At 28.1% G+C, this 16,150-nt stretch overlaps 1 protein-coding gene across 1 annotated transcript; it reads right to left on the bottom strand.

The window, feature by feature from the left end:
* Positions 1–4,123: 4,123 nt before the first annotated feature.
* LOC112772452 (beta-glucosidase 12) lies at positions 4,124–15,173 on the bottom strand. Its single transcript, XM_025817398.3, has 13 exons — positions 14,912–15,173; positions 14,703–14,772; positions 10,242–10,300; positions 10,062–10,137; positions 9,415–9,492; positions 9,243–9,330; positions 8,546–8,801; positions 7,552–7,667; positions 6,178–6,392; positions 6,043–6,074; positions 5,042–5,144; positions 4,831–4,927; positions 4,124–4,347 (listed from the first exon to the last, which is right to left on the bottom strand). The coding sequence occupies exons 1-13, from the start codon at positions 15,038–15,040 to the stop codon at positions 4,179–4,181; spliced, it is 1,488 nt and encodes a 495-aa protein (XP_025673183.1). The 5' UTR covers positions 15,041–15,173; the 3' UTR covers positions 4,124–4,178.
* Positions 15,174–16,150: the final 977 nt, after the last annotated feature.

Genomic DNA, 16,150 nt, shown 5'->3' with positions numbered 1-16,150 from the left:
CAAGCACCAAAACAAAGCCACCAAGCTCGATCCAAAAGCCTCGACCAACTCTATCAAACACCAAACTCAATATAACATCATACCATATACCAACATCAAATCTAGGGTTCACAAAAATAACTAAACACAAGGATTTAGTGAGACCTTAACTTATCCAACGATATTAGGAGCAAAATCCAACAATATTCTAATACTTGATCACCCCTAAACAAACAAAATCATGAAAATCTCATTCTAACAAAGCCACAACTCGAATTTGTCAAAGAACAGAAAATTGGAGCTTGGGATTCGAGTTGCTTACTACTTTGTTTAAATATAATTGAAGAGCTTGGTGAGAGCTTCACGTGACCGCAAACAGCTCGTCAATCGGAGCTCCGTAGCTCAAGTTATGGCCAAATGAAGGAGAAGATGAATGGTAACTTCTCTTCTCTTCTCCCTTCACTACCAACAGCGCCCCTCTCTTCAAATTAGGGCAAGAATGAGCTGAATGCTCATTAAAAGGGATTTATATATGTTGGGTTTGGGCCCAACCTGGGCTCGGTCTAACCTGTTACCATTTTAGGTCCGTTTGGCCCACTTTGGGCCAAAACCTTTAAGATTAGTGCCCGATTTTCAATTCTAAATTATTTTTGTCCTTTCAAAATAATAAATTCAATTTTTAAAATCTTATTTTCTAAAATACGTAGTACCAGATAGACTAGTGCCGGTACTGCCGGCTTAGGCATCGGTATGCATTTTAACAAAAATTTTTCGCAAAAGATACATTTTTCCACTCAGAAAAATTCATTGAATTCAAATTTTACCTTTTTAATTTTAAAATATCATCTCTATATTTTCGAACCTATTCTGGGCAATTAAAATTATTATTTTATTAAAGTAGTTAAGCCAGTTCTTACAATCAAAGTGGTCGGGAAGGCTTTACAACGGGTGGTGTCAAATGCGTCAACCAGGTATATCTAGCTTTTGAAATAACTGAGATGATATCTTGGATCAGTCGTCCCATCATATAGATCCATGTTGAGAGTTTTGAAATTTCTTGGAACTTTAACCCGCCTGATCTCTTTTATGAATAGATCTTCCCCACCTAGGGAGATTTTTTCTCGATCTGTTCGGTTACTTCGGTTTCAAAGGTCGGCCTCTAACTTCAAGAGTTTTTCTTCTAGCTCCCTTCGTCGTCTTACTTCTCTCTACAATTCCCACTTTGCTTCCCGTTGTTACTCAGCCTCGTGCTCCGGTTGTTCTAGCCGTTCTCTTTGACCATGAACTAGGCCTAGTATCTCCACCGTTTGAGGAGATTCCCCGTCTTTGGGGTAGTGGATCTCCGAATCCTCTTTGACTGGAGATTTTTCGATGTTTCCCCTTCATGAGGAATATGCGTTTGTTGTGATGGAGAGATTATAATGGCATGACCCTCTGGTTGGGCCTCAGGTTCGGATTCAGAGGCTGTATGGCCGTCTTCATATTGGTGGTCTGCCATAATTAGGGGTTGAGTCTCAGGTCCCCGGCAATGGCGCCAATATTCTGAGGGTTACCTGAAACGTTGATTTGGGCCTGAACATGAGGTTCAGATCCCTTTGCGTGGCAGCATCCGACTTGTTGATGTCGAGGTGCTACAGATCCGAGTTTCTCGTAAGGAGGTGGGGGTGGTACTTGCAAGAGATTCCGATACTTAAGTTAACAAGGGCTTTAGGAAGGTTTTTAGTAGATTATAACATTGGTCATACCTGAGGAGTGTCAGTGTATTTATAGTAGAGTTGATAACCACCTTTGTTAGAGTAGTTCCATCTTTTCTGATGGATAACTGTTTCTTTTATCTTGAGAGTTTGTTGGGATCTATTTTTTAGTGAAGATTGAGATTGTGAGCGAAATTTGAGGAGGCAGTTACTTATTTTTGGATAGGTAGAGCTAAGCTCCTTTATCGGTGTCCGGCCTCTTTAAAGAGGTCGGGCATGTCGTGGAGGCCACCCTTCTTAGTGGACCTTTTTGTTTTATTGAGTCTGACTTTATTTACTGAGTTAAGGTATGAACACTAGTATTTTGAAAAGTAATAAATTTATATATTTTACGTGATTTTAACCTAATCTATTTATTCATTGCATGGTAAATAAAAAAATAAATACACGACATATATTCTATGATATAACATCGAATTTGATGAGTGATTTTGATAGATATTAAATTTTGACAAAGATTTGACATAAAATATTTTTATCATTTTACAGTGCGTAAACATGAATATTTGCATGAAGATTCATGCATCAAATTCAAGAACAAGTTCATCAAGTAATCAATCCTGCATGTAACGAAGGTGATATGATAAGAAGTCCAACAAGTAAGATTTAGTAGTAGGATATTAGTTTTTACTTGTCAAGAACAAATCAAATTCATCTCTCAAATTAAAATATGGTTCGAAATAGAATAATTTTTAACTTATGATTTCAAAAATTCATGATTGAGGGAGAGTATGGGTCGTGCCGCGTGATGATCCTAATCTATTTATAATGGATTATGAAGAGTGGACTCCAATCCAAACATGCACCAAACACCATAGTTTGAAATTTAATTTTGTTCTTTTTTGCCTTAGAGGATCGATCCATATACTAAGTGGAGTGGCTTAGAAGTGGTGAGTGGTGACCATATATCGCGAGGTGTATCACAAATGCTCTAATTTGTAGTAGTCTGTCAAATACATTCTAAATTTAGTGATATAATAAAAATTTTCGCACCTTGGTGGGAAGAATTGAACGTAGATAAAGAAATTATACCGAATTAAAATATATCATGCTTATACATTTTAATAATCTTTAAACTCCTTGTATTTCTTGTTATTTATATTTTTAAAGTGGCGTGAAAAACGAGCTCCTTATAAATTCTTGAAAACTTGTTCAAGTTCTTAAAAAATTTTTAATGCGAAATGACTCGTACTTAAGCTTTTATTTATTTTATACATGTGATACGAAAAATATTAAATACATGGTTTAAATGTTTAAAATTCACTTATAATTAAGTCCATAAAAAAAAGAAGTACATTGTCTTTGTTTGTAAGTTTATATTTCCAAAATTTAAATTTCCTTCTATATATTACAAAGTATTTAATATTTTAATTTGTCATTAATACTCAATTTATCTTTCTCTTGAATATATTTATCTTGTACTTATTGACTAATAAATTCTTCTGCATTGTTGGTTGTCCCCACAGCGCTTAATTTATTCAAATTGGAGATTTTAGACATCTTCTATCGTCTTGCAGGAGCATATTAAAACATCAGTCACACTTATGCTTAGTTTGGTAAAGCTTTTCAAAGAGATGTTTGTATTTTTTAAAAGTTCAAGTTTCTCATTTTTTGTTTGGTAAATAAAAAAAGACCATGTGCTTGTGCTTGCAGTTTTTAAAAGACCGGAATACTTTTAAAAATACCTAAGATAGAGCTTTTCAAAGTTGGCTTGTACTTTTCAAAATTTAAAAGTTTAATATAACGTCATATATTAACTAATTTTCAAATTTAATGCTTACATTTATGTCTATTATGGTATTTTTAGATTTTAAAAACTATTTTACCAAATGCAATTAATGTTGTTTGTATTTATTAAAAGCTATTTTTTATTTGATTTACCAAACATAAATACTACAACTTTTAAAAAGTCATCTTTTAAAAGTTAACTTTTATAAGTTACCTTTGAAAAGTAAAAATTTTACAAAACTAAGCTCTAGCCGAGAGATAATAACAAATCAGATCAGCCCAACACCATAATTCAATATGCTAAATAACACTCCTTATACTGCACTATATTTTCTTCCTCTCTTATGTGTACATTCTTCTCTTACCTTCTAGAATTAGTTAATTTTTTTTTGTTATACACACACTCACCATTTACACACACCTTTCAACTACAATCCAGGTATAGCTAGGTATCAAATAAACCAGGTGTGCATGCCTGGGCGACAAATGTAGGAACTTATGTATAAATTCTATACACTCATACAGTGAATAATGGAAAAAAAAAACACAACCAATTTTATTTCCATATCGCTCAAGCTTATCTGCTTTTTCTTATTACATACCTGAGTGCAAAAGCTACTTTAATCAAGAAAAGACAAAATATATATAGAACAATAAGTAAATAGTGAAAGTGCGACTAATATTTATTTTCCATAACTTTGTTCAAGTTACAAATGTTCATTGATGAAGAAACCTTTTGAACCACAAAGCTGATTGTTTGCAATATCTTTTTAAATTATTCTTGAAATCTACATGAACAATTCCCCACCTAACAGTGTAACCATAAGACCACTCGAAATTATCCAATAATGACCATACAAAGTATCCTTTCACCTTGATACCATTCCTACATCAAATGCCAAATTTCAAGTGTTAGATCAGTAAATATTGAGTTCCAAAGAGGTTAACATGATGAACAAGTTTCACAATGTCACACTATATGAAATTTGGTTTTGTTATGGTTAAAAATTTATCATTAAAAGAGATCTTCCTTTCGTTTTATATAATATGTTTCTAAAAAAAAGGACAAGAAAAAAATCCTGAAAATGGTAGAAAATTATGTAAATAGACTCCATTATCATGAACCCCCCAAACTAATACTAAATTTAATTTCTTTCTTTTAATTATATTATTATTAAGAAAAAATATTGAGGAGAAAAATTTAATACTACCTAAATGTTATACATTAGTCAAATATTTTAAAATCTTAAAAATACAAATGACACACATATTATCAAAGACAAGGAGTATCTTTGTGACAACTTTTATTACTTTTGTTACTTGCCTTTATCATCATGAACATGTTCTCTTGTGGCAAATGAAAACTTACCTTATGGCCTTTTCAATATATGAAAGATGCTGAACAATAAAGTCTATCCTAAAGTTGTCATCTAGAGCCTTTGTACCATCATTCGGCTCATTAATTCCTGCAATTATTTCAAGAACACGATTTATTGAATTGAAGCAAAATAATTGCATTATAACTTGGTATAAACTCAAATCTTAAGAAAAATGATGATAAACATAACTAAGCAGCATACCATTTTCTGTTATGTAAATGATTGGATCACCATACTTCTCCTGGGTATACTCTAATAGGTCTAGTATTCCTTGAGGATAAGTATACAACCAATCTGTGGCAGTCTGCAACATTATTAACTTCTCAATTCCACTACAAATAAAATTTTTAAGTAACAAAAATTACTTTTAAAAGATATGTCTGACACGCGCTACATAAACATTTAAAATTTTCATCAATAGAAAATCAAGGCTAGTTAACATTAGGTTGGTTTGACGTCACACCCAGTCTTTCGGAATATTATTGGGTAAATTTACATTTTTGAAAAACCAAAATAGATATTTTGTTAGTGACATAATTCAGTGGTAATTTTGGTAGAGTTTGGTTAGTACCTATGTCTACCAGAAATATGGATATGATAGTACATATTTACTGTTTATTTGTTGAAATTGACACAAAATTTTGATGGACAAAGAAATACATAAATACATAAAAACACATGTTTTCAGTATATCTCTTCTAAGCTGTCACACTAAAATACAATCCATGAGACACAGACTTTTACACCTTTGTCCCTGGTTATTTTGCTCCATTTTTTAAGAAAATATGAAAAGACGGGAATGCATCACAGATGGAACTTGGAAACTTCTACAATTCATGCCAAGCTTGAAACTAGCATGGACACGCCGCTTTAAATTTTAACGAATGCATGTTAGGAATTTCAGTAACCTTTTAGTGTAATAATTTTACAAAATTCACGTTGGATTAGAAGCTTATAGTTCATATCTGTCCAAATTTATTTGATATACTTTTTTATAAATCAAAATTAAAGGTGATAAATTTGAGCATGATATAGGCACTTATAGTTCAATCGCCAAACCGCTAAAAGTTAATCCTTACAAACAAAAATAAAATGTATAATTTTACTTAAAATGAGACTGATGATGTCATTTGATACAAATACAAATATATGAAGGTTCTCATAAAAGAATTTGAAGAATTTAAATAATATTATTAAGGTACCTGGGGACCAATGGGAATCCCATCTCGAGTAGCTGAAGCAACAAAATAGATCAATTGTAAGTAAAAGCCAAATTAAATGGGAATAGCATGAAAGCAACAAACAGATATAAGCTTGATTAGAAACATATGGATTACCACTGAACAATGCGCAAATGTCTGCCAAAAAGGTTAGATTTTCACGCTGGCAAGGAATATTGCCCACATAGGTTGCAGTGTAATAGTTTAATCCTAAGAAATCGAAGGACCCTTTGATCATGGCGGATTCCCTTCTAGAAAACTTTGGCAAACGATCTCCAAGTTTCTCAACCATTACAGCAGGATATTCACCATTGTACAATGGGCCCATGTACCTTTCAACAAGAGAGGATTTTCAGACTTGATGATTGTTTCAATCACTGTTCTAAAGATGCACATGCATTAAGTTCTTATCATTTAAGAGGCAGCTCAATGCGCAACCATCCCGTGTTAAACAGCATCTTGAGAAAGATTGCACTCAAATAGTGTAATACAAGTAGTGTAATCTAATAATTATATCAGTGATTGATTTTATGATTTGAACTCGTGATTTTAAGGTCACACAGAAACAACTCAAAATTTCATTAGGATCTCATATTTTAAAAATTTATAAATAATTTTTTGGAAAAATATAGGTAAACAATTAGAATACTAAACAATGTGAATAATGGATATGTAGGTGTTCATTATTTTTAGGTTTGATTACTCTATTGGTTCCTATAGTTTTGCAAAATTTTCAATTAGGTCCCTATATTTTTTTTTCTTTTAATTGGGTTCCTGCACCAAATTTTTTTTTCAATTAGGTCTTTCTTAGTAGTAATTGGTTTAATTGTATAGGGATCCAACTAAACAAAAAAAAATTGGTGTAGGGACTCAAATAAAAGAAAAAAAAGTGTAGGAACTCAATTGGAAAAAAAATTAGTGCAGGGACCCAATTAAAAGGAAAAAAAAGTATAGGGACCTAATTGAAAATTTCGCGAAACTATAGGGACCAACAGAATAATTAAACCTTATTTTTAATTGGATAGTTACTTCTTTTGATTCGATTTATTCATGCACAGTTAACCATGACTGGATGTTCAATTCACTAGATGTGCAAATAGTTATTCTAATGTTAAAGTTTAGGAGGTAATTTTGGGTGAAGTGGTTTTTTTATTTTATTAGGTCAATTCTAGAGCCCATTGTTCACATTATTTACAAAAGTCATTGTCTAACTAACAAAACCGTAATTTTTTATATTAAAACTTTTTAATTAAATCTTTATCTTTTCAATAAAAAAGTGGATATTATATTTTTTTTAATTGACAATTTTTAGTATAGAATTAATTAAATTTTTTTATTTATGATATGAATTTAACTATAAATTTTAAATTTAAATTATAAGAACTTAATCAAAAGTTTAGTAAATCTATAGAGACATATAGTAATTATGCTCTTTTTCTAATGGAAGAAAAAAGGGTATCCAAAATTGGTAATGAGTCTACAAGAACAAACCATTCATCCAAAAAAGCAAAGGCACGAGATGCTGCATCTACATCAGCTTTTGATGGTGAGAGTGGCATAATCCAAGGAAAACATAAGGCTATCCCAATTTGACCCTTTTGAGAAATCTGTTAGAAAACAATTGATTGTCAACCAATGACGCACCAAAATTATGAACGAAAAATCGTTACTAAAAGAATAACCCATGAACAAATATCCGTTTGGTATATATCAGGTCCTTTTTGTTTTGTTAAAATTGAACAAAGGGTAAATTTTAAATCTTTATCACAAATAATTTTGATGTCAGGTCCAACTTCGACTGTGGAGGATCTTCATCCCAGATCAGAGAGGGAATAGAAGATCAGGCTTTCGGCCTCACCTGTAGTTGATGATAAGGCATTTGCCTCCGCTGTATTAAAGTCTTTAGAATGAGAGGATGCTTGCTCTTTTGCCTCTTCAAGGAAGGCACATTTCAGACTGACTAGCCATTCTTCCCGGGCGTGTAAGAACAAGCAAGAAGAGATCGAGAGGAAGCCAAGCTATGCGTATACTTTCCTCTCCTAAGTCATAAACTATTTTTTCTAAAAACTTACTCATTCGGTAGAGATATATAAATAGTTTTATAGTTAATATTCTGTCAACAATATGACTTTCATAAATAAATATATGTAAAAAGTAATACTATATGACTAACAAAATTTAGCATTTTTTATCAGTACTCGACCAACAAACATATTTTTATATGTAATATCCAAAGAATATGGTGTTAGCTCAATCCTAATGTACTACATTATTCTAAACTCTAAAATCCTAAATTCTAAAAGTATAAAAATACAATGCTACCCGAAAGTATTGGCTAATATCCATAAATAGTGTTAGCCCTCAACATTTCTCATATGTAAATATTTGAATTTATTATTTTATTCACTGTCGATTATTTCTTTGAGAACAACAAAATGCATGATTTTGTTTTAATATGAAGGTTTGATAATAGTTAGGTAATAACCTGGAATTTGTCCCTATAGACATTCACAGCAGCCGCATGAGCGAGGAGTTGATAGTGTGAAACTATATAGGGCTCTGTACTTGAATCACCTGCTTCACAATCTGGGCGTATCCACTTTGAACATCTTGCAGGTGGGAACATACCGTATGCATAACCTTGAAGGCTAACGGGTAGTGGCTCATTCAAAGTAATCCAATGTTTAACCCTGTCACCAAATTCTCTAAAGCATACTTCTACAAAATCTGCAAAATCTTCGCTATAAAAATATTTAATAGTAAAAAAAAGTGTCAGCTTGAGTTTTCCAAATTTGTTAAGGTTGCAATTGGATGTTGTTTTTAATACAAAAATATAGAAATTGCAGAAATAATTTTTTTTTATGTTAGTCTGTGTTTTCATTTTCAATGTTTTATTTTTATTTTTTAGAGTTCTGTGAAAAAAACAAAGAAAATAGGAGATAAAAATAGAAAATAAGATTTTATTACTTTTACTGTTTTTCCTTTTTTTTCACAAAATTCTAAAAACAAAAAAAAAACACTAAAAATAAAAATACAAATCAAACACATTATATTTTCTATTTTCTATACTTTGTAAAAGTAAAAACAGAAAATCTTCGTCCACTATTTTAGAACAAGATCCAAATGCATAGAAAGAAGAGAGGGGATGGTAGGATACTATGTTATTAATTACTATTGCTTACACAATTTTTGGGCTGAGAAAACCACCATATTCATCTTCAAGAGCTTGAGGTAATTCCCAGTGGAATAATGTTATAAAGGGCTGTAGGTCTGAGTATAAGATACAATAATGTTTCAAGTTCGGTATCATCATTTTGAGTGACACTAAGAGTTGACTTTAAACAGAGTACTAACCATTTGATAGAAGTTCATTTATGAGGTTGTTGTAATATGTGATGCCTTCTTGGTTAACTCCATCCTTCAATTTTCCACCTAAACATGAGTTTAGTTAGTTGCAGTTTGTGCTATGCAAGAATCAACGTAAAATTATTTCAATGAACATAAAGTGATCAGAAGTATATATAATTTCATTAGAATTACACTAAATGGTAAAATAGATTAGTAATATGAAGTAAAGAAATAAAACGTAACAAATTAAATAAGTGCTTAATAAATAATGATTTTAAGATTAAATTAAAAAGGTTTAATTACTGTATATAATTATATATATACCTTGAAAAAAAGTCTTGGAGAAATGGTTTTTTTTTCCATATGATCTTAAAGTCACAGATTCAAACCCTAAAAATAACTATGTATGTATGTACGGGCAGAACTCAACTTTTAATTATGTTTCTAGAGATTAAAGTTTCTAATTGGTTTTCTATACGTACTACGTAAAAGAAAAAGTTTAGTTAGGTGTCAAATAAGAGTTGAGGTTATAGAAAATAGATATTATGTAAGAACATTTCATTCTAAACCGAAACATGAAATCAAATATTCTAAGAATAACTTTTTATATGAACCACAATTATAAATGTAAATAAGATTAGAGAATTTCTTACTTGGCAAAATTCTTGACCAGGAAACTGAAAATCTGTAGGCTTGAAATCCAATATCCTTCATCAAACCAACATCTTCCTGATTTTTTTTAAAAGAAAGATAATAAAATTGTCAATTTATCTAGTTGAAATCAAACCTCACCACTAAGAGAAAAGAATTTTCAAGATGGTGAATCAAAATACCTTGTAGCGATGGTATGAGTCAGTTGCAATATCTGCAGTACTGCGGTCCACAATTTTACCTTAAACAACAAGCAAATGTCATACATATGGTAGGAATGAACTCAGCACTCAACAGTAGAAAAATTTTGAATTTTTTTTCTTTAAATTAGTGAATCGGATCCATTAAATGATCCAAACCCCAAAGATTCTTAACTGTCGTTCCCTTTTGTACTTATTCAATTATTTGTGCTCTATATAAGAGCTAATAAAGTTGAAACATTTAACTGTGTATATCTAATTATTTATACTAAATATAATGGAATATTACCCTAATGCTATTGGTGGGTTGAAATTTTATTAAAATTCTATTCTACTCGTAGATTGAGAATCTCTCAACCCTAACCTTATCCTCACCCTAAAGTTCTAAGCTCTACCTTACTTTATCCTACCCGTAAAAATATCAAATTTTTTCAAAGCAAATATAAAATTCAATCATTTCAAATTTCATACATATTAATAAAATAAAAAATAAAAGACTAAATTCAAATTAAAATTAAAAATAATAAAATTTTAAAGAAATCTAACATAAAATTACAAACATACATATTATTATAAATATACAAATACTCTAAATTACTAAATTAATTAACTAATTTAGTAGTTGTTCACCTATTGTAAATTATTACATGAGAGAGGTTATAAGTTTAACTTTCACTTCCTTCACTATATACCTAATTTTTATAAAATACATACCCGAATCGATCTCTAACCTACCCGCAGGATCGAGTAACCTACCCTACCCAAACGGGTTGGACAAAAATAATTAGTTAAAAATGGTTAAAATTTTATTTTATTAATTTCTTTAACTACAATACACATATTTAATGTTCTTCTTTTTTTTTTTTCACTCTTCTCATTTTTATTCTAACAAATAATAATTAAATAAGTTATACATTAATTACATTAGTAGTAATAATAGAAAGTATATTAACAATATTCAAATTGTTTTGCCAATCATATGGCGAAGATATTATCTACTATTAATGTAATTTTTTTAATCCTTTTTCTTTAGTTCTTTTCTTTTCTTGTTCCATGTAGTGTAAGTAGTTAAAATATTTTTAATTTAATATCTAAAATTTTATACAAATAACATTTATTATTTTATATTTATAAAATCTATATTTTTATACATATAATATCTATAATTAATATTATTTAATTTCAAAATATATATTTTTCGATTATCTCATATATATGTTAATAGATGTTAATTTTAAATTATTTTAATACTTTTAATTGATATTTATATATAATTTTAATCTGATTAATTAATAATTACATTTAATAATTTGTTTCATAAATTTTCTCCTATATTTCATTTCTATTTTCTATTTTATAATATATAATTTATATATAAAAATATGAGTGGTAAAGTAAAAGTTATTAAAATATTTTTAATTTAACATCTAATATTTTATATGTATAATATATATCTATAACTTCAAACATATACATTTATAATCCACAAATAAAAATTGATTTATTATTTTTTTATTTTACAAGTCATAAACTAAAAATTCTTTTATTTTTTTGATCTTTAATAAATTGAGAATAACGAATTTGAGATTTTGAATTTTTTTTATAAAATGCATTGTGGTAATTTGAAAATAATTTTTATGGTTAATGATACGAGGACTTAAGACTTTTATTTGAAATAAAGATGGTATAATTATGGACGTAATAAATTAATAATGAGAGAGAGATTTTAAGATTTGATTCTAATAAAATTTGAATTAATTTCTAGTATAATTAAATAAAAAGAGATATTTATAAAAAAAAATTTAATTGTGTCAATTAATTAAAAAGAGTAATTTACACTCTGTTATAAGTGAGAATATTATTAAATATATATATATTTTTATTTATTGTTTGTGATTTTTGATTATGTAGTATTACTTTTTTCTAAAATATCCTTTATTTTACATATTTCATGAAAAAAAATATTATTTCCAAGATTTGAATTTAAGAACATTAAATTATAAACTTTTTGTCTTCTCAATTAATTCAATTTTTGAGCGAGTTAATAGTCAAATTAGTCTCTAAAAGATAGGGCATTTTTCAAATTCGTCCCTAAAAGATTTTTTAATAAAATTGATCTTTCAAAGATTACGAATTAATCATATTTATCCTTCAATGACTCAATTAATTTTTGTCAACGATTAATGACATAGAATATTAATTGATAACATACATGATATCTAATATGTCCAATTAGATGTTGACTAAATATGCTTATGAAAATCTATCAATTTAGTCGTTATGTCATATTAGGAAAAAAGGTCTAAATTAATAGATTTTGATAAATATGTATAGTTATCGTCCAATTAGATATATCAAGTATTATGTATGTTGTCACTTGATGTTTCATATCATCAATTGTTGACGAAAATTGTTAATAGAGTCATTGAAGGACAAATATGATTAATTCATAATTTTTGTAAAGACCAATTTGATTAAAAATATCTTTTAAGATGAATTTAAAAAATGTCTTATCTTTCATGAACTAATTTGACTATAAACTCATTTTTGAACTTGTTTAAGTGCCATTAAGTTCTTAAAAAAATATTTATACAATGAAAAAGAATTTTTTAATATTTTTAGCGTGTTTGGCAAATTATAGTAATAAAAATAAAAATATTAAAAAAATAAAAAATAACTTTTTAAAAATTACGGTTTATATTTTTTTAAAAGATTTTTTATTTTAAAAAAATTATTTTTAACATAATAAATAAATAAATACTATTATATTATTATATCTAAATATAATTAATAGACAAAAATATATTTTTATATAAAATATTTAAATATAAAATTATTTTTATATTTTTTAAAAAAACCACCAAAAAAATTTCTTAAAAGGTTCACCCAACTTATTTATATAGAAAGAATATGAAGATGTTACCAACTGACCCAACTTATTTATATAGAAAGAACATGAAGATGTTACTAACTGAAGATAAAGTATGTTTTTTGTTTTTAATATTTGTGTTTTATTTAGAAATATTTCGAATGTTTAATTATATTTAATTTTATTTTTAATGTTTTTTATTTGTATTAAAATTATCTAAAGATAAAATTAAAAATTTTTATAAATAATTTTGATATAAATAAAAAATTAAAAATTAAATTAAATTAATCAAAAATATTAAAAATAAAATTAAATATTAATATATTTTTTAGAAAAATTACAAACATTAAAAATAAAAAATATACTTTAAAAACAAAAAATATACTTTTTACTTTATCCTATCAATTTATCATGGGTAGCGGTTTAGCGCTTCAAAAGGAATACTATCATAGGCTACTCTCATATATGATTTGTAACTCTATACTCTTTGAAATAATATACATTTTATATATTTTTCATTAATAAATGAATAAATAAATAAAATAATTCATTGTCTTCTATTTTGCTTTTTCTTAGAGTCACTTAATTGAAATTCATGTCATTGCAGAGGAAGGCGCTAAAACACTTAGGATGCCATTGTTTGGACAGGACATTAAAATACGAATCCAGAGTTATAAAATTATATTTAACAAGTGAGATATAAATAGAAATATTGTATTTTAAAATAATAAATTAATATATTTTGTATTTTTTCTAAAAAAAAACAAAAATTTTAAATAAAGACATAATTTATTTTTTTATTTTTTTATTATCATTATTAAATTTTAAAATTATATTTTTTTATCATGTTATTTTTTATTCTAAATTTTGTATAAAAAATAAAAATAAATTAAATTTTTAATTATTTATTCTATTTTTTATTCAGTTTATCCCTAAATAAAATACAAAATACTAATTTTATGTAGTTGACCTTTGTATTATGAAAACCAACACAGCCTTAAAAACAACTCGAAGGAGAGTGTTTTTAAAATTTTAAATATGCAGTGTTCATGAAGTGAAATAATTTTAAAATTTATTTAAATTAGAGATTATTGATGAAATGAATTGAATCTCATTTTAGATACATGATTTCACTTTAATAAAAAAACTAATTAATTTTTCACTTTGTATAAAATTAAAAAAAAAATTGAAACCAAACACTAAAGTAATAAATCTTAAATTTAGACTCAAATTACTTTTTATGAGGTAGTTTTATAAATGTTATTATACTATTTTATGAGACTCAAAATAAAATTAAAGTGAAACCAGAAAATAATAAAAAAAAATTGATGGCAAAAAGAGTGCTACTAGAAAAGTGTTTTAAAAAATAAAAAAATATAGAAATACTTTACAAAGACTTAGCAGTTGATTTTAAAATAGAAGATTATGATGGTTGCCCAGATTTTAAATCTATAATTGAAGCGTATCTTCTTCAATAAAGCAAACCCAATACTTTCGTTGTGTTGATTAAGCCCAATTGGTTGCCAAGGAAAAAATTAACAAAATAAAAGTGAAGGGGCCAAGTACGAACTAACCAGAGTATTTATATGTGAAATTATCCCAATTGCTTTGGCCCTTGCCACCTTCATGCGCTGCACCTTCAATCTTTTGGGGAACAACACAAGAAGAGAAAAAAGCGAATGTGCATAGCAGGAAAAGAAGGCAGAATAAGATCCTTCTTCACAAAGATATATATTATAATAAATATGTAATAAATGAAGAAAATAGTTCACAGAAACAAAACCTGATGAGCTGCAGATGCTGTACCAAATAGAAAATCTGCAGGGAAGCTACTAGAATTAAGAGAAGCTACCCATTTAAATAAGGTGACAGAAACAATAAACACAACAAGAACACCCTTAAACCACATCATTTGTTTGAATTTGAGTTAACCTCAGAATACTGAGAATTGGTAAAGTTCATTTTGCATATAAAGCATAAAAACTGATATTTTGTTTTGGGGGGAAAATATTTTTTCCTCTCTCCTCATTCAGTTGATATTTTGGGCAACATCGTATGATTTAATACTCACATTAATTACTAGTCAAACTTAGGATTTTTTCCTACAATATATTAAAAAAATACATTATTTTCTAAAATAAAATAAAAACACATTAATTACACAGATTCTTTTTTTTTTTTTTGGTCCGTAACAGCTATTTCTTAATTTAAGATTCAGTTTAAAAGATTTTTTTTAACTGTTAATCCTGATTTAATAAACTGAAATTTAAAAATTATCAATTAAAAAATTAATTCCACTAAGTAACCAACAGAAATATAGCCAACAGTAAAAAATATTGTATTGAGCTGCACCTCAATAAATACAAAAAAAATTCCAATGTAATTACTTATACCCTAATTCTAATTTCACTTTTTATATTTTACCTTTTTATTAGGCTATTATCCTAATTTTACGAAAGTTGCCACTCTCCATAATATGTCCTACCACACGTGGTCACCATCACCTCGCAATGCCTAGTTTTAGCATTGCCGTCACTTCCGTTGCTCCCCCACTTACAATGAAAAAGAAACATCCAAAATCTGAAAAAAAAAATTCTAAAACCATTTTGTCACTCAACCTTTTGTTACTTTTTGGCTTTTTCTTGAGCTCTCTCTCTCTCAGCCTTTTACCACTCAAGAAATTACAGAAAGATCTACATTAAAAATGAAATTACAATCTGTAAAACATAAAAGAGATTGATGTTTCAACAGCCTCTGTTACTATAAGTTGAACCGGATTGAGCTAACACTAATCGAGTTCTTCATTTTGGCGGAATGCTTCTTTCTCTAGAACGCACTGTCCAAAACGTTAAACTTTCTCAAGAAGCCCTCTATGAAACTCAGATTCTGGTTCTTTCTCATTGTCTCCAGAAAGATGAAGATTTTTCTTTTGTATCTCCTTCCATGTTGCTGAGTTGCTCTCTTCCAAGTCAACTCCTCGAGCTGTGTGCTACACCAACTTACCATTTCACTATTTTCAATT

The sequence above is a fragment of the Arachis hypogaea genome, chromosome 18 (assembly GCF_003086295.3).
Source record: "Arachis hypogaea cultivar Tifrunner chromosome 18, arahy.Tifrunner.gnm2.J5K5, whole genome shotgun sequence".
In the NCBI taxonomy this organism is placed as follows: Eukaryota; Viridiplantae; Streptophyta; class Magnoliopsida; order Fabales; family Fabaceae; genus Arachis; species Arachis hypogaea.
The sequence above is the reverse complement of the archived record's forward strand: the minus strand, read 5'-3'. Positions and strand labels throughout refer to the sequence as shown.